We start from the raw sequence: 22764 nt of genomic DNA, 5'->3' as shown, positions 1-22764 counted from the left end.
GCAAATAGCTATTGCAGGTGATCACTTTCCTTAAAATTCGTCTTGGCTACAACAGAGAGCAAGTAAAAACATTAATAATTAAATCAATTACTATAGATCAAATTTAGTAAATAGGTTAACGTCTGTAATGCTTTCGGTTGTATTATGGAGTCTACTAACGCAACTCAACAAATCTAAGTTACTCGCTGTTCCGCGCTTTAGCATAGATTCTACTACGCATGCTCAAAGTCTTAAACTAATAAAGTCACTACTGTCACATCTCTCCTCTTTTAATAAATAACAAAGTCCTTCAGTCGTGCCGGTTTTTTGATCTCCCGTCCCGATCTGGTCACCTTCTTTGGCGAGCTTGGGAGTTTCTGTCCCTGTTCTGTGCTGTCTGATGGATCTCCTAGGCTGGTATCGTCTTTGTCAACGTTGTCTGAGTCATAGTCCAATCCCTCGCTAAGTTCCGAGAGCGGTTGCGGTGAGGGGTTTAGATATCGTCTATTTCTGCGCAGAACTTTGCCTTGGTGTTTTATCACGTACTACCGCGGAGTGTCGTGTTGCTTTATCACTTCTGCGGGTTCCCATTCTTTTCCCTTTTGCACTCGGACAACTTCGCCTGGGCATAGTTCTCTGCTTGGTCGAGCTCCTTGGTCATGATAGTACTTCTGTTGCCGTTGTCGTTGTTTCAGCTCTTCCGATACGTCACGAGGCATTAGTGGCTGAAGCACTCCTGGGCCTGCTGGCAACTTCGTCTTCAAGGTGCGGCCCATGAGGAGCTCAGCTGGGGACGCTTCCAGCTGAGGTATAGGGGTGCTTCTTTGGTTGACGAGCGCCAGGTACGGGTCTCCTCCATCATGAAGTGTCTTTCTGAGCAGGTTCTTAATGGTTTGTACATTCCTCTCTGCAAAGCCATTAGATTTTGGGTACCCCGGGCTTGTGGTTGTAATGGTGAATTCTCATTCATTGGCAAATGCTTGCATTTCTCTGCTTGCAAACGGCATGTTATCAGATATTATTTCTTCTGGAATACCGTGAGTAGCGAACGTGTACTTCATGGCGTTAATGACCGACGATGATGTCTTGTCTCTCAGTTGCTGAACGTCTATGTACTTGGAATAATAGTCCCCTACTGTCAGATAATCTTTTGCGTTCAAAGTCATGATATCCACTCCTAGCTTTTCCCATGGTCTTGTTGGTAGTGCATGCGGCAGAAGAGGCTCCTTAGTATTGCTCCTCCGGAAACGCAGACAAGTCCTGCACTGACTAACCACTCGGTCGATGTCTTTTGTCATTCCTGGCCAATACATGACTGCTCTTGCTCGCTCTTTGCATCTTTCCAGTCCTTGATGAGATTCATGTACAATCTTTAGCATGTCTGATTATAGCGCCTTTGGTATGATTATTTTCCTTCCTTTGAACAATATGCCCTCTGCCTGATGAAGCTCGTCTCTGATCATCCAGTATGCTCGTATCTTGGTTGGTACATCCTCAATCTTTGGAGGCCAGCCCATTTCTATTTGTCGATTGAGACATTGTAGCTCTTGATCTGTTGCCGTGGCCTGTTGTAACTGCGTTTTCTTTTTTGCACTTACTGGCAGTGAAGTGACAAAAGCATGGACCATGACTTGCATGTCACTGGTAAGTTCAGGATCCGTGTCGTGACTAGTCGCCAAGTGCGCCCGCGACAGAGTGTCTGCTGCGTACATTAGCTTGCCTGGAACATAACGAACCACCAGGTCATATCTCTGCAGCTGTAGCATAATTCTTTGGAGCCTTGGTGGTGCCGCACCAATTGGCTTCTTCATTATAGCTTCCAAGGGCTTGTGGTCGGTCTCAATATTGGTGGTCTTTCCATATATATACGGGTGAAATTTCTTGCATCCATAGGTGACAGCGAGCATTTCTTTCTCTATTTGTGCGTAAGCTCATTCAGCGGTTGTGAGTGTTCGTGATGCGTACGCTACTGGCTTGCCTTGCTGCATGAGACATGCCCCTAAGCCACTCTGTGACGCGTCCGCTTGCACTGTGACCGGTTGCTCAGGATCATAGAATGCTAGCACTGGATCACTAGTGAGTGCTCGCTTTATGTCGTTGATGGCCGCATCATGCTGTGTATCCCATTTCCACATGCTTCCGTCCTTTATCAAATCTCTGAGTGAGGCTGTGATATCGGACTCCGCTGGAATATAGGGGGCCAAGAACTTAATCATGCCTAGCAGTCGCTGTACAGTTTGCTTGTCTTGGGGCTTTGGCATACCCGCAATCGCCTCAATCTTTTCCGGATCCGGTCGCTGTCCCTGTTGACTATAAATGTGACCCATATACTTCACTTGGCGAACCTTGTACTGTAGCTTCTGGGGACTGAATCGCACATTCCTTTCTCTTGCTCGTTGTAACACCTGAGCGAGGGCCTTGTCATGTTCCTCTTCCGTCTTGCCTGGCACAATCAGATCATCCACAATCACGTGAACGTTTGGGATGTCCCCAAATGTGCGATCGTTCCTTTCTTGCAGCACTTCACTGGCTGAAGCCAGTCCGAACGGCATCCTTGTGAAGCACTTTCTACCCCATGGAGTGCTGAATGCACACATCCTCGCTGATTCGTTAGACAATTTGACGAGCCAGAAGGCATCCTTCATGTCGACTACTGTGAATACCGCTTTGCCAGCCAGTCGGGCTTGGACATCTGACATTGTTGGTATTTGGTGTCTCTCCCTTTTGATGACTTTGTTGAGGGGTCTGGGAGACAGATCCTCATGTTCCCATTCTTCTTTTCTGCTATCACAAGATTGTGAAGCCAGTCGGTCGGGTCCTCGACGTCTTGTATGATACCTTGTTGCTGCAGTTTTGCCAACGTCTGTTGCAGTTCGGTTCTCTTTGCATATGATATGACTCGCGGATGCTGTACCACCGGAATAGCGTCTGCTTGAAGCTGGATGTCATACTCTTTGTCATACTCTCCTATTCCTTTAAACACATCCTTGTTCAGCTCGATGAGTTGCTGCCTGGTGTGACCTGGTTGTATATCTACTGCCATCACATTGTCCACACGCCTGATGAGATCCAAGTCCTCGCATGCTGCTCTTCCAAGAATGGCTAGGTTGTCGTCGATAACATAAAACGTGAGCCTTTTTCTGCAGCTCGCCTTGTTTCTGCTGACTAAACAACTGACCTGAGTTGTGCCTCTGGGTATGATTTGACCACCACCAATTCCTGTAAGAATCTTGCTGGTGGGCTGCAATTTTGTCTTAAGAACTCTGTACACCTTAAAAGGCATGATGTTTGCTTGGGCCGCGGTGTCCAGCTTGAAATCAATCTGCGCACGCCTCAGATCAAGGCGTTCCGTCCATTCTGCCGTGTCCCGGATATGTTCTATGAATATAGGTGACATCAGTAGCTCTTCATTCTCGTCGCTGCCTGCTTCCTCTGCATCCTCGACCTGCAATTCAACCTGCCTAATTTGCATGGCCGATTGTAGACAGACTTTGGCCAGATGGTTTCTCTTGTGACACGCTGAACACGTCTTTCCGTAGGCGGGACTCTGTCGAGGTGGGTGGAAGCCTCCGCAATACTTGTATGCCGCTTGCCTGGTCTTGGATGACTTGCCACTATCGTGAATCCTCGAGCTCAGATTGGGCATAGTGCCTGGCTCATTGCGTCGCTGCTTCTGTGTACTTTCATCGCCTCTTTCCTCATAGCTTGCACCTGCTCTTTTGTTGCTTCTGCTGCTCTGCATATATCCAACGCTTTCTGCAAAGTAAGGTCTGATTCTCGTAATAATCTCTCTTTCACGCGTTCGTCGCGGACGCCAAACACGATCTTATCGCGTATTAGAAGATCGCGTTGGTCACTGAATTCGCACAACGCCGCTTTTACTTTCAACTCGGTAACCCATTGATCTACTGCCTCACCTTCTAACTGGTCTCTCGACCAGAATCTGTGTCTCTCGTATACAGTGTTGCGTCTGGGGTTGCAATATGTCTCGAATTGCTGGAGTACAGCGTTGACATCCTGTCTGAGATCAGGTTGCTCTGCTTCCTGTGGCGGAAACACGAACGTCTGGTAGATCTCTTGGGCTTCAGGCCCAGCCACATGAAGAAGTATGGCCGTCTGCGTGGTGGGTGGCTTTTTGTCTAACTCAGACGCCTGGAAGTAGAAACGAAATTGCTGTTCCCACTTGCGCCACGTTTCAGCGAGGTTGCGGTCGCAAAACGACATTTCTGCTGGTGGCTTGAGTCGTTCCATCCTGACACCATTTAATGCTTTCGGTTGTATTATGGAGTCTACTAACGCAACTCAACACAGCTAAGTTACTCGCTGTTCCGCGCTTTAGCATAGATTCTACTACGCATGCTCAAAGTCTTAAACTAATAAAGTCACTACTGTCACAGCGTCTACGGTAGGAAACGCGGTGGGGTCATTAGATCCTTATTAGATTGCGAAACAACATGATTTACGTACTCTTCGGTGTCGTAGTAGTATATATTAATGCGGAAAGACATGATGATGCTGACTTAGTCATAATATTGTATTCCACCTATCAGTTTCATATACTTAGAAATAATAGTGTATTGCACATACCAGTTTCATATACTTAGTCATAATATTGTATTGCAACTATCAGTTTCATATATTTAGACATAATATTGTATTGCTCCTATCAGCTTCATATACTTAATCATAATATTGTATTGCACATATCAGTTTCATATATCTTGTTTAGACATTATATTAGACGCTCTAATAAGACATTAAAGCCGTGATAAATGAATATGCTATTTTATTAATTGACCAGTCAATTGCAACAGCTATTAATTAAAGGAGTCATCCATTTTAATCCTACCACTAGTACTAGACAAAACCTGTACTACACTGAAATTATCTAAATTTAAAGATGACATAACAGGTAGATCAAACTTGTGATTGGTTGTGCATTATGTAATTCACTTCCCTATATAATAAAATATTTTTACCAAGAGGTTCAATGTTTCATATTTATATTTGTTCAAAAAGCTCGAGACAACAGCTACTATACCTGACGTGCTGAAGAATTCTTTGAAGACTGTAAATAGAAGCACAACCAAAGAGACCTTCCTGCCAAAGGATTAGACGATTACAGAAATCTACTTCAAGTTCTGTTGTAATACTGATGACCAATAAAGCAACGAAAGTGTCTTTGAAGTGTAAAATGATTTTAATTCTTGTACTCTATCTATCTTTATCAGTTGAACATGTTCGAAGCTCTAGAAGGGAAAATGAAGAATCGCACAAAAACGGTTTGAAACAAGCACGATCTGCTAAAGAAGTACGCACACAAAATGAAAAGGAATTTGCTTACTTTCATGTTAACGCAAGAGGATGGCAATCTTTCAATAGTTGGGCAATCAATGAACCTCGAGTGAAGCAATACGGAAAGGTCGCTTACAGCGTCAAGATTAGAAATCGAAAGCAACATCATTTACTGATCTCAGGAGGTTGTGAATCCTCACCATTTCTTTATAACAAGCCCGCTGTGTTTGGAAGTTGGTTATATACTATGCACACTAACTCTTGGCAAAAAGTAGATAGTGACAAGTTTCCGCCATTATCCGGGAATCCATTAATGGTTCAACTTTGCTCCAAAGTTCTTGTTTTGGGAGCACTTGATACAAACGGTGAACTCAACTCTAGCAAAGCGTGGCTATTTCACACCGTCTCGCTTACTTGGCAGCAAACAGACGTAACTGGTGACATTCCTAACTTGTTATCGATCATGAGTAGAGACGATTATGGAAATGTCGTTACAGTTTCTGTTCAACAGTCGAAGTTTAAATGCAAATGCGATGAATCTGCAATAATTGTTTCCCAATTATTTTCACAGAGAAAAATAACAACGCACGAAGTTCGCTGTGTAAATCAACGCAACACTGAGAGCTACAAATGGATTAAAACCAAATTCATCATTCCAAATGACTCAGATAATCACTTCAAGCTGGCAACTACATATTCAGGTAGCTTATTTCTTTATATTATCAATGAGAACATTTTGTGGAAGTACGAAAAGGAAAAACGGACAAAGGTATTACAAACTCCCAAATACATACAACTATTTCACGATGTGAGCAATTCAAAACCATTTGGCTGTGCAATTATTAAAGAAACCAGTACCTACCTCGTTTTCAGCATCCGCGACCCAAACGTACTTGTGTTTGACTTGAAACGCAATACATTTGTTATTGAAAGTGTTGCAAGCAATATTCCGGATCTTTGGTACGAAGAAGTAGTGGGTACCGTTGTTGAAGATTCGAATAAAATTATTGTTTTCATAACTGACATTTATGTCAGTAGAACAAGCGTTTGGAAATTCATTTATAGAAATAGAGTTTGGCTTTGGAAAAAATGGCCAGATCCTTCCACTGCGCTGTCACCTAGAATACATTCAAGTTACGATGTCAAGGATAGCTATTTAACTGTAGTAGGAGGATTCAGTGATAAAACTTTTTATATGGATATTCGCTTTCAACCATTTTCAAATGGATTGATATGGAACTTAGATCTAGAAAGCATGCAGTGGTGGCAAAAAGTAGAGAAAAATGTCTCAGATTTTAGATTTTATGAAGCTAGCACGTTTATAAAAAGCTGCTGTTTACTTGCGCTTTGCTTTTCTGTCAACCAGCAAAAATTAGAAACATGGATCTACAATACTTCTGACAACACGTGGAAGTTACTGATAGCAACGCCTTTGGTAACATCTCGTCAGCATATGTCTCTTGTAGCGGCCAATTCAACTACTGCAGTTCTATTTGGCGGAAGAATTCCTGCTAGCAAAACCGCCTTTAATGAAACTTGGATATTAACACTTCAACCGAAACTGCAGTGGCGAAAAGTCTACAGAAACACTAATTACTTTGTTTCACCTCGCGCGCGCTATACACACGCAGCGGTCATGATGCAGTCAAAAATGTATGTATTTGGTGGCATGAATGCTTCTATGAATTGTTTGAATGATTTGTGGGTATTTGACGTCGAAACAGAACAATGGTCAGAAGTGAGAGCTGTCAATAAAGGACCTGATCTCTCAGGCTTGTGGCCTTGTGCTTATTCTGCTGCCTCAACACCGGGTCAACTACTTTTGAGCGTAGCTTGCGACACCGGCGACCTCTTCGGAATCGATCGTTGTAAAGACGGAGTAGTGCAGACGTGGATGTTTATTATACATCTTAGAACGTGGTATCCAATAGCAACATATCAACAAAACGAAAACTCAGCCAGGTCGCTTGGCGGCATTCTATCAAAAAGTGTTTACTGGAAAGGATTTCTTATCATGTTTGACTCAAACGAAGTAAATATCAAATACTTAGCAGTAAGATGTCCAGCAGGACTTACTTCAGTAAATATCTCAGAAAAACCATGCAATTTTTGCGAGAAAGGATATTACAGAGAGACGATACTTTCTGATCCAAACTGTGTTCCGTGTCCAGATGGCCTAACAACAGTCAATATTGGAGCTCTGAAAGTCTCAGAGTGCACAGTATGCGATGTCGATCGTTGCAAATACGGCAAGTGTGTACCGGACTTCACGGAGGGAAGTTTGCGTCCGGCCTGCAAATGTCATGTTGGTTTTACCGGTTCTACATGCCAATATCCTACCTACTTTCTCATAGGAGCAGGAATCACTTTATTCGTTGCGGTTGCTTCCGCTGGCGTAACAGCTTATCTGTTAGTGCTACACAGAAAAAGATTAAGCGAACGTACTTTAAGAAAAAAGGTAGACGTGTTAACAGATGTATGGCAAATAGATGAAGATGAAGTGACGTCAGGAGAACTACTTGGATCTGGTGCTGCTGGATCCGTTTACAAAGCTTTCTACAGAAATATCACTGTAGCCGTAAAAATTATGCTGGGCGTCGGTCTCCCCAAGTCTATAGAAGACTTCGAAACGGAGATAATGTTTATGAGAACCGTAAGACACAAGAATATCGTTCTCTTCATTGGTGCAGGAAAGTCACAACCTGGAGACGTTCCTTTTCTTGTCATGGAATATATGGAGCGAGGATCTCTGAAAAGTGTACTATACGATTTATTAATTGATATCAACTATGAGCGTAAGATATCATTTGCCATGGATTCAGCAAGAGGTATGCATTTTCTTCACACTTTGGAACCGCCTCGAATACATCGAGATCTGAAAAGTGATAATCTACTGGTAAGCAGAGACTGGATTGTTAAAGTGGCTGATTTCGGTTTAGGAAGGACCGTTAGCGGTAAAATCAGAAAGCACGAGAGACAACAGACTAGAAGAAAAAATCGTTCCGCTCTACAAAATATTTCTCTACTTCCCAAACGAGAAGGTTTATCTTATGCAGGTGTTGGAACAGCGAGATGGCGAGCTCCAGAATTGACTCTTCGAGAGCCATACGATACCGCAGTAGACGTTTACAGGTATTATGACACAAACTAATTGACTTATTAGAAAGTGGACATAAGATATTATCAGCAATTTGTATTTGCAGTTATGGAATTATGTTGTGGGAAATCTGGACAAGACAGCTTCCCTTCGATCAATACAGATTCGACTATGAAGTCACCGATGCCGTTGTTGAAAATGAAAGACCTGCAATTCCTCGAAATTGTCCTCAGCCGCTAGCTATGATCATGAAGAACTGCTGGACCACAAGACCAGCAAACAGACTCTCGTTTGGCCAAGTTATTTCTCAACTTGAATCTCTTTAGCAAGCGTCAATAGATAACAATATGGCAGTTCAGAAGCAGCATTATAGATAATAGTTGCTGAAAGACCATTATGTAGTTGTGGTATCCAAAAGCTTGATACATTGTTGAGAAATACAATTATTATTCGCTCCACTGCGCTCATTTGAAATGTAGAGTTACGTAGTTTGCGGATATCTGTCATTAAAACAAATGTAATTCTTCTATTTAAATAAATTCACGAACTCTCATAAAAATGCAATTTTATCTTTAGTAACCTAATTATTATGTTGCTCATTTTTCAAATGTTTTTACCAAAAACTGTTGCACAGACACAAAAAACAGTATATTATTAGAGTGCGTAAGATGCCATCTTAAAATAATACCGAAAGGTAGCGTAGATATATGCGTATACCGCAGATTACCCAAACTCGCTATGATCATGTCTTTTTCAAACTGTACCCGCAAATAGACAACGACCATTTGTTCTGAACTGATGTCACTAAAATATGTTTTATACTGCTTATATGTCTGCGCTGTCTGGAGATTCTAAGGTCAACGCATGCTGATTATTCGTCAGTTTCCGTGTGAATGAGTAGTTGATTCAAATTATGAAGATTTTCTGTGTGTTGACTAAACTTTGATCAATTAAATTTGATTAAATTTCTAGCTCATCTTGTGGTTACATTGGAGTTAGGTAATAGTTTGTTCAATTGCACAATTTCATGAATCAAGAGGTTAATTTTTATTAATTGATGTTATGTCTTTGTATACAGTTTCGGATGAGAAGGCTGTAGGGAGGCGAGATTCCAGACAACCTATACCTTGTGCGGCCACTGGCGGCTCAGGGCAGTAGGAGCGGAATTTACACCAGTCCGGCCTAACGTGCATTAACAATAGCCACAATAAGTGTATCATTCGGAAGCGCAATTAACATGCTTTTCAATATGCATGTATTGCAATTTCTGCTTCTATAATGTGCGAATAATAGGTAAGCGACTGTAGTTTACGTGCGCGCGCTAGAAAATTATTCTAATTAATTACATTATTGTAGACAGGTGATCCACATTAACTGTCATGTGATTGCGTTAATAATAATAATAATAATAATAATAATAATAATAATTGGGATTACTACGTGCTGTTGTCATGCAAGTTCTCTGCTTTCAGAAAACCCATGCATCAGCTGTGGTGTAAACGAAATCCTTCTCTGACTGACGTCTCTGAGCAGCGTTTGGCAGACCAGAAGCGATATCTCTTGACTTCTGGAAGTCTGACTGAATCAGAGTTGGAGGAGATTAAACGCGAGGCCGCACAGGATGGAAAGCCCGTCTCAGGTTTGTTATCTGTTACGACTGATGTTTGTCGTGGTGTGCAGATGTCGGCGTTGGATGTGGTTTCTGCTCTATCAGCTGATAGCTCGGTTGTCACGCCTTTGCTTGACAATGTGTCACCTTGCATGGCTTCAGTCAGGATGGCGCCTGCTGCACGTGGTGGGAAACCTGTCCTGTCAATGATGCAAGAGGATCATGAGTTTGCTAATCACTTGGAAGATGGCTCCCTTGTTCAGTCAGTCACTGTTCTCTCTAAGGACTGCTCATCTGCAAGAGATAGTGGTGATATCCTATCCGTAGATGACACTTTGGATTCAGTTCAGTGCAGTGCTGTCAGGGAATCACCATCCCCTTGTGACTCTGTGAGCTCTGATCTGATGACTACACATCCTAGTATAGCTTCTCGGCTAGAAAAGATGGAAACTTCTTCATCTCAACTCAGTCCAGACTGCTGCCAAACGGAGGATGGTCTTTCGCTTGATTGTGATGCTGCTGTGGACCCTGTACTTCGTCGAGAGTTTCTTGAGGAGTTGCAGAAAGTCAGGCAAATTCCTATCTGTGAGAGACAATGCCTTCCAAGGATCTTTGTGAACAGTGGAACCCTGAAGCTTATTGGTGATCTTAACACGATCATCAGTTCGTTGAAGGATGAACCAGATATGAGTGAAATCAGTTACCTGGTATACTCTGCTGCTTCGCTAGTGTCCAAAAGGCGGGGCTTAAAGACGACGAAGTCAACCAATTCTCAAACACCGACATGGAGACGAAGGCTGGATATGGAGATTCTCACACTTCGACGTGCGATCTCACTGTTGCTGGAGGTTAGAAAGGGTTCATCGGGCATTCGTATGTTACATGAACTCCGACGTCTTCGGCATCGGTTGGGCATTTCCTGTTCGGAGAGTTGTGAGGTCTCCATCAATCGATTGAAAATGGAACTTAAGTCCAAGGTCGAGCGGACCAGGAGGCTGGAGAAGAATCGTAAGAGACTTCGCCAGAATGGTTTGTTTCAACGAGATGCTGGACGGTTTTACAGAGAGCTGCATAAGCAGACTATCCGGGTCACTTCCCCGCCATCCGAGTATGAGATCGAACAGTATTGGGGTGGTATCCTAGAAACTGAGGTACATCACAATGAGTCTGCCTTCTGGCTGAGACGTCAAACCGATGACGAGACGCACCGGAAAGATGAGCAGCAGTGGTTACCTATCTCAGACAATGAGGTCACATCGTGTCTCAAAAGGATGGGGAACTGGAAGTCTCCTGGTCCAGACAAGGTTTATGGTTTCTGGGTCAAGTGTATCACGTGTCTTCACACTGATCTGACTCGTAACTACAACCTGCTGGTTTAGAATCCAGACTCTGTACCCGACTGGTTGTCTCAAGGAATAACTACTCTGATTCCTAAGAATGACAAGACTGACCAGGCCAAAAATTACCGGCCTATCACGTGTCTGTCTGTCTTATATAAGACCCTCACTTCAGTCATCAGGCAGAGGATTGCAGGGCATTTGGATCAGAGAAACCTCATGGCTCCGGAGCAGAAGGGTTGTCGACAGGGATCTTTTGGTGCAAAGGATCAGCTGTTGATCAACAAGCTGCTTACCGAAGACTGTAGGACCAGGCACAAGAGCTTGAGCATGGCTTGGGTGGACTACCAGAAAGCCTATGACAGCGTGCCACACAGTTGGTTGCTCCAATGCCTTCAGCTGCATAAGATCAGTCCAGTCTTGTGCGGGTTCCTGTCACGTGTGATGAAGAGTTGGAGGACATCGATGGTGCTTTCTTGCGGGAATAGTACTATCAAGACAAGGCTTATGCAGATCAGGAGGGGTATTTTCCAAGGTGACTCACTTTCTCCACTTCTCTTCTGTATGGCTCTCAATCCTCTGAGCAAGGAGCTGAACAGAACCGGTTACGGCTACCGGATGACCACTGGGCATGGTGAGACTGCCAAACGTCAGGCTATCAGTCATCTACTTTACATGGATGATCTGAAGCTGTATGGCAGAAACTCTGATCAGTTGGACGGGTTGTTGCACACGGTTCGTACCTTCTCTGATGACATCCAGATGAAGTTTGGTCTGGACAAATGTGCTGTTGCACACTTTGTCAACGGCAGACTATCTGGACACAACTCTGGGGTGACGGTAGGAAAAACGGACACCATCAACTGTCTGGAACCGGGTCAAGTCTACAAGTACTTGGGTGTAGATGAGAGTAACGGTATTCAGCACAGCATGATGCGGGAGAGACTCCGTCGCGAGTACTTTCGCAGAGTGAAGGTGGTTCTCCCGACTGAGTTGTATGGTCGGAACAAGATTCTAGCCATCAATGGGTTTGCACTACCGGTTCTCACTTACGGTTTTGGCGTCATTCATTGGGGGTGCACGGACCTGCAGCAGCTCGATCGTCGGACCAGAAAGCTTCTCTCTATGCACGGATTCCACCATCCTGCTGCAGACGTTGACCGACTGTACGCTCCTTGCAGTGATGGGGGTAGGGGGTTACAACAGATTGAGTCGACATATCAATCTTGTATTGTGAGGCTGAACTGTTACCTTGCTGACAGTTCTGATCCTTTCATGCAGATGATACGGGAGTGTGACTCTGGAAAATCTTCACACTCGATCAAGCGCATGGCTTGTCGGTTTACTGCACAGCTGCGGAGGAGTCTTGCTTTGGACGACAAGTCGCAGAACTTACACAGGAGTGCATCCATCTCGGTTGAAGGTGGCTTCGAGCAAGCGCCTAAAACAGATGCGAGACATTACCGTACGTGTTGCAGTTCTCTTCGTGTGCGGTCCTGGAGCGGGAAGCCCATGCACGGGCAGTATCGTCGTCTCACTGAGCAACCGCCTGTGGACATGAAAGAGACCTACGGATGGCTAAAGGCAGCGAATCTTCCTGCTGCAACTGAGGGACTGGTTGTTGCTGCTCAAGACCAAGCTCTTCGGACTCGGTACTATGAGCGCAAGATTCTACATCGTGATGTCAGTCCTACTTGCCGCATGTGCAGTGTAGGCCTGGAGACAGTCGACCACATTGTGGCAGGCTGTAGTGCTTTGGCACCGACGGACTACACTGATCGACACAATCAGGTGGCATCCATCATTCACTGGGACGTTTGTCGCCATTTTGGGGTTCCAGTGGAGAGCAGATGGTACCGGCATCATCCTGATAGGCTTGTGGAGACGGATGACATTACTATGATGTGGGATACCACCATCCCCACTGCCAGGAAGATCAAAGCCAATCGTCCAGACATCTGTCTCAGAAATAGGAAGACAAACACTTGTCTTCTTATTGATATCAGCTGTCCTGCTGATGGCAACATTGGCAAGAAACATGCTGAGAAGTTGGCGAAGTACAGCGACTTGCGAGTGGAGATAAGCCGCATGTGGCATTGTCGAACACTGGTGGTTCCGGTGGTCTTGGGAGCTTTGGGCACAGTGCACGCAGGTATTGCACGGTGGCCGGACATTATTCCAGGTCATCACAACCTGCAGCACTTACAGAAAACAGTGCTTCTGGGATCTACTCGGATCCTTCGTAAAGTCGTGTTCTTTTTCTAGACAGCCGTGATGGTCTAAGTACTTCTGAAGCAGGGTTTGCTTCCGGTACTTGTAATAGACTTTACAAACCAGACTGATCTGGTTGAGCACGACACACATCACCGCCGTGGCTTAGTGGTTAGCGACAATGGCTACCACTCCATGGTTTGGGGGTTCAAACCCCAGTGACAACAGTAAATTATGAAACTTGTCTGTCTTTCTTTCTCGTGTTTCTCTAGCTTTATCCATGAGACTATGACTCGTTTCAGTTGTTGGGGAGTTTCTGCCGTCTGGCGAACGGTCCGTTGACGATGACGTTTAGTGCTTTCCTGGTGGTCATTGATATCCACTAGGCGTGCTGTACCAATGTTCGCGGTCACCGTAATGCCTGCAATCTATATCGAATTGGCTAGTCATTGATCGCCGTATGGACTGCACGGAAACATGTACCCTGCTGGGCTCACCTGACGGGTTGGTGGGTGCCCAGATGGGGGTAAAGACCCCACTTGCCCATTATGGAGGGGCATAGCGACACATCATAAGAGGTCGCAAAAGGGTTAAGTGAGTGTGTGTAGTATGAGTTAACATGTGACAAAACACGTGAATTACATAATCAGATTCCCGGATAAATTTAAATTTTGATTCCCAAATGTGTATCGAAATTCAGGTGCATGATGTAAACAGTTAGTTATTTGATAAAAACTTTTGTTTGATGTAATCATCAAAATATATTTATATGCACTTGCAGTATAGTCAAAAGTAGCCAATATCATATTTAACTTTAGTCAATACTTATTTAATCGTCTATAGATCAGACCGGATGCTGATTGCGTTGTACCTCTGGCAAATGTCCTCTTTCTGAAAATCTATCTGGCCATGCGGCAAGACTGGATGTTACGGCCCTGCTGGCTAAAGCCTTAGCCAATCCATGCGTTACCAAGGATCAAATTCAATCTAGCTAAGTAGACGTTGTTTAGGTCTTAGTCGGGGATTATGTTTTGAATACACCGTCAGCATGATTGCATATGTGTTCACTAAGACAAATTCTGCACCTGTAACACTCAACCTAGCCGGTGTTTGAACGTCACAGCCTTGTCGAGTCTGGCTACCAACTGACGGAAAGGAACTGCGAAAGACGTGCTTGCCATCTTTCTGGAAGTGAAAGAGATCGAGCTATCTAAAATTCTTCATACTAAATACTCTTCTTGTTTCTCTTCGTATAGATCAAAAGAATGAAGGCTGACACTAATTTCCGTTCAATTTTGTTGCGGTGTAGCCTCACTTTCTGTGAGATAAGAAAAGATCAAGTGTGCTGAAAGAAAACGGATTCTAGCATTCTATAGATACTTTCGCTATATTTAGAGAACGCATTTAAAGATTTCACTGACCTACGCAGGTTCCTTTGCTATAGGCCGAGCTTAGCATTCATAGGCGTCAAGCTCATGTGTGATGAAGATTTCAGTAGGTAATAAGATCAACTCATTTTATAGCAATAAATATACTGTTTTCAAAAAGATGTTGAAATGAATTTCTAAAACAGACCAAACTTCTGTCTGATAGATACACCAGACGTATCTATCTATTTTGTCATTTCTATATTTAACAATCAAATTTGAAAGTGATTGTCCGCATTCATTGTTTCTCTCAGAATCAATAAGACATTAGGCTTAAGAAATAGCCGTTTAAGATTATGATTGATAAGAGTAAAAATGTAATAATATTGCATATAACAAGAGTGAGTTGTAAACTATCATTTCCAGTTATTGACATCAAACGTTTTATACAGATACTACTAGTATACTGCTGCTCTAATTAGTGGAGGTAACTTTGGTGTCGATAACTAATTAAGAAAACTGCATCAATAACTACGCAATGGATACCACATAAAAACATCGCCCAGTCTGTTCTCGGTGCTGCTTGGAATCTATCAACAATACGGCGACGCTAAAGTCGTGGTTTGAGGTGGCATGTTCGCGATACTACCCTCAGTGGCCTTGTTGTTACGCTGCACTGCCAGCCTTGAACTGCGAGGAGTGCATCGCGAACCTGGTGTAACAGCCTACGTCGATTATACTGCTTTTATGGTTACCAACAGCCGCTGTTATTAATTATTGATTAATCCCTTTACAATATCCTACATACTGCTGTATATATGCACTGCCTCTGTCAGGTTCGAGGTCTCATAACGATTACCCAGATGACCCCTGGGTGATCTTCACTTCTCCTTTCATTGGTTTTAAGTATTCCCCGAGAGGGGATGCACTGAACCCAGAGGTAGTGCAATACTGGGACAATGCGCGGGAAGGGCGCAGCAAGCTGCCATCCCTGTCCCAAGTTCCAAAGATTGAGTTAATCTTGGAGCCGAGCTATGCCCGGCGTCTCAGAGATTAAACTGAGAAGAACAGATACTACACTTGATCTTAGCCAAAAGGCCGAGAAGCGATAACCAACCTTGGAGGCGCGCTCATTTTATTGAGGTGGGATGAACTGACACTTGTGGGTTATGAAGTGATCGCTTTCGATCGATTTGACTTGTTGGCCTTTCAGTATCGGTTATTTCTGCTCTGCTGTAGTAGACAAGGAGCGTAGGCAAGTATTGGAGACGTCGTCGTTTGTAAATGTACTGTCTTTACTTTTTGGGCGTGGCTTGTTGAGTTGTAACGAATACGTTTCACGAACGTCGCGCCACGTCTCGACTGCGTGCAAAGGTTGAGGTCGTCGTCCTTTCACGTAAATGTCTTCCTTACGAACTCAAAAAGGCAGAGCAAGCCGACGAAAAAAGAATAGTCCCACGCAAGTGGGCGTGTCTACTTGTACCGTCCTTCACCCTATTTGATCAAATTGAAAATTCACAATGTGTACGTGTACATCTCAAAGTGTAGTGCATCTGTCGGCTTGCAATTTGCAGAATATGTAGATAGTTATCAAACATAATTTACTAAAATGATTTATGTTATATTTATACAAATCAACATCAATTACTTAGTAATTAGTAATTGACTTTGCAGCTCGATTTCCTTTATTCAACATATTCATCTGACATAATCTGTCACAACTTGAAGACATTCCTTTCTTTTAATGGAATATATAGAGCGAGGATCTCTACAAAATAAACTATACGATTTATCGATTGATATAGACTATGAGCGTATGGTATCATTTGCCATGGATTCGATCAGCAAGAGGTATGTATTTTCTTTACACTTTGGAACAGACTTCAATACACCGAGATCTGAAAGCGATAATCTTTTGTTAAGTAAGACTGGATTGTCAAAGTGACTGATTGCGGTTTAGAAAGGACCGTTAGCGGTAACATGAAATGAAACGATAAACAACAGATTAATTAGACAGCAGAAATGCTCGAATCCCCAACATATTTCTCTACTTTCCAAAAGATAAGGTTTATCTTTTGCAGGTGTTAGATCTGCGAGATAGTAAGCACAAAAATTGACTCTTCAAGAGCCATACAATAACGCAGTGCACGTTAACAGGTATTGTAGTTTATAACATGGGCAGCTCATGACAGACAGTGGCATTTTGTATTTGGTTGACCGACGCCACAGTTGCAAACGAGAAACCTGCTAGCTCTCGAGATTGTCCACAACCATTAGTCATGATTATAACAAGCTGCTTATCACTCAGAACATCAGACAAACATTCGTTCGGTCAGGATATTTCGAAACTTCAGATTCTAGAGAACATGTAGGTTACAATATTGCAATTAGGAACAAAATAAATTTAGCCGTTACAGTAGTATTCAACTACATGCGAGAGTGTAGAGTTTACTCTATCATTGAAAACTGCAATAATTGCATTTGTTTGGAATTTGAATTTGGTCACACGAACATGCTAACGTGGTACTCTCCGCTATTGTATCAAACTTTGTAATAAACAAACAATTGCCAAAACATATATTTCAAACTTTTGATTTATAAAAAAAATTGTTCGAAAGTGATACAACGCTATTCCGCATCAACAATATGTTAAAAAATAGGCCACGTATGTACAACAAGAAAACGTGACAAATTCTTATTGTAGATATAACAATTTAATTTTTATAACTATGACAAATTTGTATATGTATCTTATTATGAATAATTTACCCAAATGATATATTAACATATCATTAATGTTAAAATATTTTTTTCAAAATTTTCAACTGTTTAAAATAATATATTTGCTTATTTAGAAAGTGTAATGTGCATAATTGATTAATCGTTGACCTGGCATTAACAGTCGTAGCATATATGAACACTACATCAGATGATATAAAGTAAGTGTTGCAAAGTTGTGAAGCACACAATTTCATATGGGCCGTCAGGTCAAATCAGAAATATAGATAGTTTCGATGTAAACGTACCTTAAGGTATTTGTGTCTCCTTTACCCTAAGCAAAAGTGAAAATATTATATAGCTTCCATCTAAAACTTCAAACAATTTAGTCGACAAAGCAAACGTCCAGCTGTCCTCAGCTTTCCAAGAAAATGAAATTGCGTAAGTGTTTGTTTCTAGTTTCTTATGACGTTACCTCCTGCTGTGCGTTCCTGGCTTCTCAATTAATAGTTATATATATTAATATATATAACAATTAAAATTTGAAAATCAACGTAATAGAGCTATATATACATTATCATTTATACTTACGCTAAATGATATATCTGTACACCATTAAGGCTAAAAAGAATGTTTGTCAAATTGTTTTACCATCATAAACAGATCATGACTACAAAAATGGCAAATGGCAAATGGCAAATGGATAAGGAGCAGCCGATAGACGTTTAACCCCAGCCAGATTGCTGGGTACCTGTACTGAGCAGGAAATATTTTTCGTGTAATCTCCTGGAGCCTTTCCTGGTACTCTCAGAAGCGCCGACTGCAGCTCTAACTGTTGTGTGGGCACCCGAAGTTTCGCCTACACCTGGATGTAGCGTAACCTCTAAGAATTGGAGATTAAAGTTCCCAATGTAACGTAACACGCCCGCTTTTATCGACACACCCATTTTTATAAATTTTTAATTGACTGAGACGACACAAGCAGTGGCACATCCTGACTGAAACATGGGGTGTGTATATACAGTTTTGGTCCTCACACATATTTACAGTCCACAATTTTTATGACAACGCCTATCAATGCTGCTGTTATAGCCCGGTCTAGCTCATGCCACGCTACGTCCGTTCGTGGACCCCGGCAGCTGATGGACTTTGTCTCAGTCGCAAGCCTTTGCCACATCATTGCACGACCAAGTACTCATTTGTTATCCCGAGTCAACATAGAATTGTGTGTGAGTTTCTTACCCAAGAAAAATTATGGCAGAAGTCGCAATCAGTGTGACCTGAGCTTGCTAGAGCGCGGACCCGTTCCTCGGACACCATCATATTCCGGACGCGAGTTTTCAGTTATCCGTTTTTGAACGCAGTCCCTACTACGTCAAAAATGTAGGTATCCAACGTTTAATTCAGCACACCGAAAGAGAGCTTTGTACCTCTTCTCTGCTTAGAGTGAGATTGAAAACTGTGCGGAGCCTTGCATACCCCGTTCATCGGACAAACGCATAGTTTACCGGACAGTAACGTCTAAATTGCACACACGCATTCTTCAGCCTAGTTACTTATATATCGATAATCAACAACTCTTTACCTACAAATCCTGTTGTTACTCTGCATGTCAGCCAAGATCTGTATGAGGTTACAGTCGGTCAAACGCCCGTGGTAACGGCCCCAATCGTCGGACACCCATTTTCCTGCCTTCTTACCTTCTCAGCAACAGCTCTAGGTTTCAAATGACTGAAGTTGATTAGATTAAGTTATCTGAAACGCCGCAGAACGCAGAACGCTTGCCTAAAGTGCTTGATAGCAATTCTGAGTCATTTCCCTCTGCAACCACGCCCCCACTAGAACGTGTGAAAGCTGTCGCTTGAACGAACTAGCCATTCAACAATTGAAGACGACAACCGAAACAGATGAGAGGGCAGGATTGAAGTGCTAAAACGCTCTTTTACCCTTTGCAAAGAAAGTCGATCGTTGTGTAGCGAGCATTGACAATTACTTGACGTAATCTAATTCAAATTTACCTAGAAGAAGCAGGAGTGAAGGTTCTAGCTGCTCTGATAATGAGCAAAGTTCCTGCATTTGGTACAGCTGGTTATACCAAAGATGACGTGCTGCACTTCGTGACGGTGCAAGGTCTAGCAAAGGTAGATATCAAACTGAGATAGAAACACATGCACACGTCCTATTCAGAGCCAAGTAACAATTTAGGGGCGTTGAAAGGAAAGAACGAACTGTTTCTGTGCGAGTCGGGAGAATGTGCTCACCGCAAAGCTCGAGCATGTATGACGTGAATCGTCTGCTACATTCGTGTGCATCAAGCCTGTTCAGTTGTGCTGCAAGACACTCAAGAATTAAAATTCTTACGCTGGGAAGACTAGACAGCACCGGTGGGTTAGTAGATGCCAACAGAGTGAGCTTGTCAGTAGAGAACATTCAGCAGTTTTCGCTAATAACCGTTGCTGAGTCAAATAAAGGTCAAACGAATTGGGTACCGTACAATATTTCCTTCCAACTCTCTCTCATGACATTATTAAAAACAACTGTCCGACGAAAGAGACGTTACCTCGACTCAACGAACGTGCGCTATCTCTTCTGGAGAGTAGTAAATAGAGACAGTGATAGTGTTGTTGTGTTAGCTAGTCACCTCTAAACCTATCTCAGGTGCGAAGTTGCAGAATTGCGTTTGCGTTTTGATAAGGGGGGTCGTGTCAGGTGAATGATGATGGTGTCTGATGAACGGGGTCGCAGAGAAGGATCACGTTTACCGTCCTAGCATAGCCGTTTCAAGCCTTTGGCAGTCCCGCGTCTGGAATCAGTCTTTACTAATCCTTCTTACTGTGGGCTTTAACAAAGCTCAGTCTTACTTTATTTATTTCTTGCACGGCTGTCAGATGATTGATGGTGTCCGATAACAGGGGCGTCGCTCTACCCTATATGGTCCCAGATATCCGTAAGATGACTCTCGAACCAACTGAGCTACAGCAGCACTGCAAAGTTCAATCGATCAATGAGATGTTTGACGTCATGTCCAGCTGTGCCTTGTCAGTTAATCAATTAGTCTACCTTAATGATTCACTATGCTCAGATCATTAGCAGCATTTCTGCTAGTAGCCAGTCAATTAAACTAGAAGTAAATAGAAAAGCCACATATAAAACAATTTTTTCGATTGCCTAGAAGACTTGGCTGCATATCAATGCTACACAAGTAGGTAAATCAATCAAAAAGGATTTAAAATTGCTTTACAATAAAACTTTAAATTCTAGGAGTAATGATGAGCTCTAAATTTGCGTGTGGAAAGGTTTATAAGTCAACGGGAACATTTGAAACTTATCGTCATCGAAGAAGAGTAAGGCAGGTTTGAAATTCTGACTACATTCTTAGGCTGCGGTCACTCTACATTAACATTAGGGTCACATTGTCATTCACATTAATTGCATACTAATGGCATGTGGGCAAGAGGTAACACCTGTACTTCTGTCATTGCGAAAAGAAGTGGGTGTGGTGCGGAAATGCCGCTAAGCCATCGCAATGCTTTTCTTTTCTGTTAGTTGTTGCTAGTTCAGAGTGATTGGGTAGTCTTTTCACCAAATGTGGGCTTTCGCTTTGTTTGGAGGTGTCGCTCTAAAGTACGTACATTTCATTCAGGTAGTAATTCTGGTTGGTCTTCGCAACTGGACACGACTCTTGCCAGCTCACCGCAGTTTATTTGACACCTGGGCAAGCTTAGTCTCAAAAGGCGATTCTGCTGTGCTCCACGGAGACGGGGATTTTGGGAACATGATGTACACGGATCTTGGACGGAAGTGAGAAGACAATACCCCGACTGGGAAGATTGCCAGTACGTTCAACATTTAAGAATGTCAAAGGGAGTCTTGTACACGGTTTTTAACCTGTATGCACATTTCTTTCGTCGTGAAGACACCGGTTTTCGAAAAGCTGTTCCACAAGAGAAAAGAATGGCCATTGTTTTGTATTGGGTGGCACACGCCCCTTCTTTCTCAACACTGGCGGCTCTCTTTGGAACAGGGAAAGCAACTGCTGTATCCATTGTCCACACAGGAGTGCAAGCACTACGTCGTTACATTGTTCCGTCATCAATCAGATTTCCTACAGGCAATGAGTTGTCACCGGTGGTCTGTGACGTTGAAGCATCGCGTCACCTTCCACAGTGTGCTGGTGCTCTTGACGGGACGTTTATGAGAATAGAGAAACCTGTTTATTATGAAGATGCATATTATTGTTACAAGCGGTTTCAGGCTATTATTATTTTAGGCTGCGTAGATGCTCAGGGTATCTTTACTTTTGTAAATTCAGGAAGACCTGGATCGGTAGGAGTTTCATTTTCATTCAATAGAAGCAGCTTGAAAAGACACATAGATTTAGAGGAATCGCTATCTCCAGCATTTTCAAAGGCGATAAATGGACAAGATATTAGACCTTTTCTGGTTGCAGATGCAGCATTTTCCCTCAGTCCAACAGCATTAAAGTGCTATAATGGACCCAATCTCACTGCACAGCAATCATGTTTTAATTACTCTGTGATTCGAACACGACGGGTTGTTGAGCAGGCATTTGGAAGGCTCAAAAGAAGATGGAAAATCTGTTCATCAAACAGAGTTAAGGATCCAATCTTTGCAGGAATAGTGGGATCAGTTTGTTGTGGATTACACAACATCTGTGAACGTTACAGCTGCCCTTTTGAGAACGATATATTTCCAGATCCTCATGTATTTCAACAAGACCAAGACGACAATGATGCAGATCTCCTTCAAGCTGGAAGGCAGATCAGGGATGTAGTTGTTGACTGGATTTATGTTCATTTTTCAGGATAGTAATTAGCTAATAAATTCAATTACTATGCTATAGTAGGCCTAAAAGATGTTGCTTTTTGTATAGTTCACAAGCAAAGTACATACGTTTTATTAAATAAAGTTTGAAGCAATTAGTTGAGGTAATATATTCAATCAATATTACAGCTACTACAGCAACAACAAACAACAACTACAACAACACTTCGACAACAACAGCATCATGCATGTTCCAACGAAGCCTTTACAAATTAATTAAACAATAATACAATATATGATTACTTTATTACTTTCTCTACCAGTGTCAAAAAGGCGTTTCAATAGCTCTGCTTGGAACAGCTGTTT

General features: G+C 42.7%; 2 protein-coding genes and 1 non-coding gene across 3 annotated transcripts; 1 reads left to right on the top strand and 2 right to left on the bottom strand.

Annotated features, from left to right (window-relative positions):
- Positions 1–941: 941 nt before the first annotated feature.
- LOC134194360 (uncharacterized protein K02A2.6-like) lies at positions 942–1358 on the bottom strand. Its single transcript, XM_062663288.1, has one exon. The coding sequence runs from the start codon at positions 1356–1358 to the stop codon at positions 942–944; it is 417 nt and encodes a 138-aa protein (XP_062519272.1).
- Positions 1359–15813: 14455 nt separating this feature from the next.
- On the bottom strand, positions 15814–16005 carry LOC134194427 (U2 spliceosomal RNA). The gene has a single exon (XR_009972204.1). It is a non-coding gene; the product is annotated as a U2 spliceosomal RNA (small nuclear RNA).
- A 5463-nt stretch (positions 16006–21468) lies between these two features.
- On the top strand, positions 21469–22443 carry LOC134194359 (uncharacterized). The gene has a single exon (XM_062663287.1). It carries the CDS (start codon positions 21469–21471, stop codon positions 22441–22443), a length of 975 nt encoding a protein of 324 aa, XP_062519271.1.
- The last annotated feature ends 321 nt before the right edge of the window (positions 22444–22764 follow it).

The sequence above is a fragment of the Corticium candelabrum genome, chromosome 18, assembly GCF_963422355.1.
Source record: "Corticium candelabrum chromosome 18, ooCorCand1.1, whole genome shotgun sequence".
Lineage (NCBI taxonomy): Eukaryota > Metazoa > Porifera > Homoscleromorpha > Homosclerophorida > Plakinidae > Corticium > Corticium candelabrum.
The sequence above is the reverse complement of the archived record's forward strand: the minus strand, read 5'-3'. Positions and strand labels throughout refer to the sequence as shown.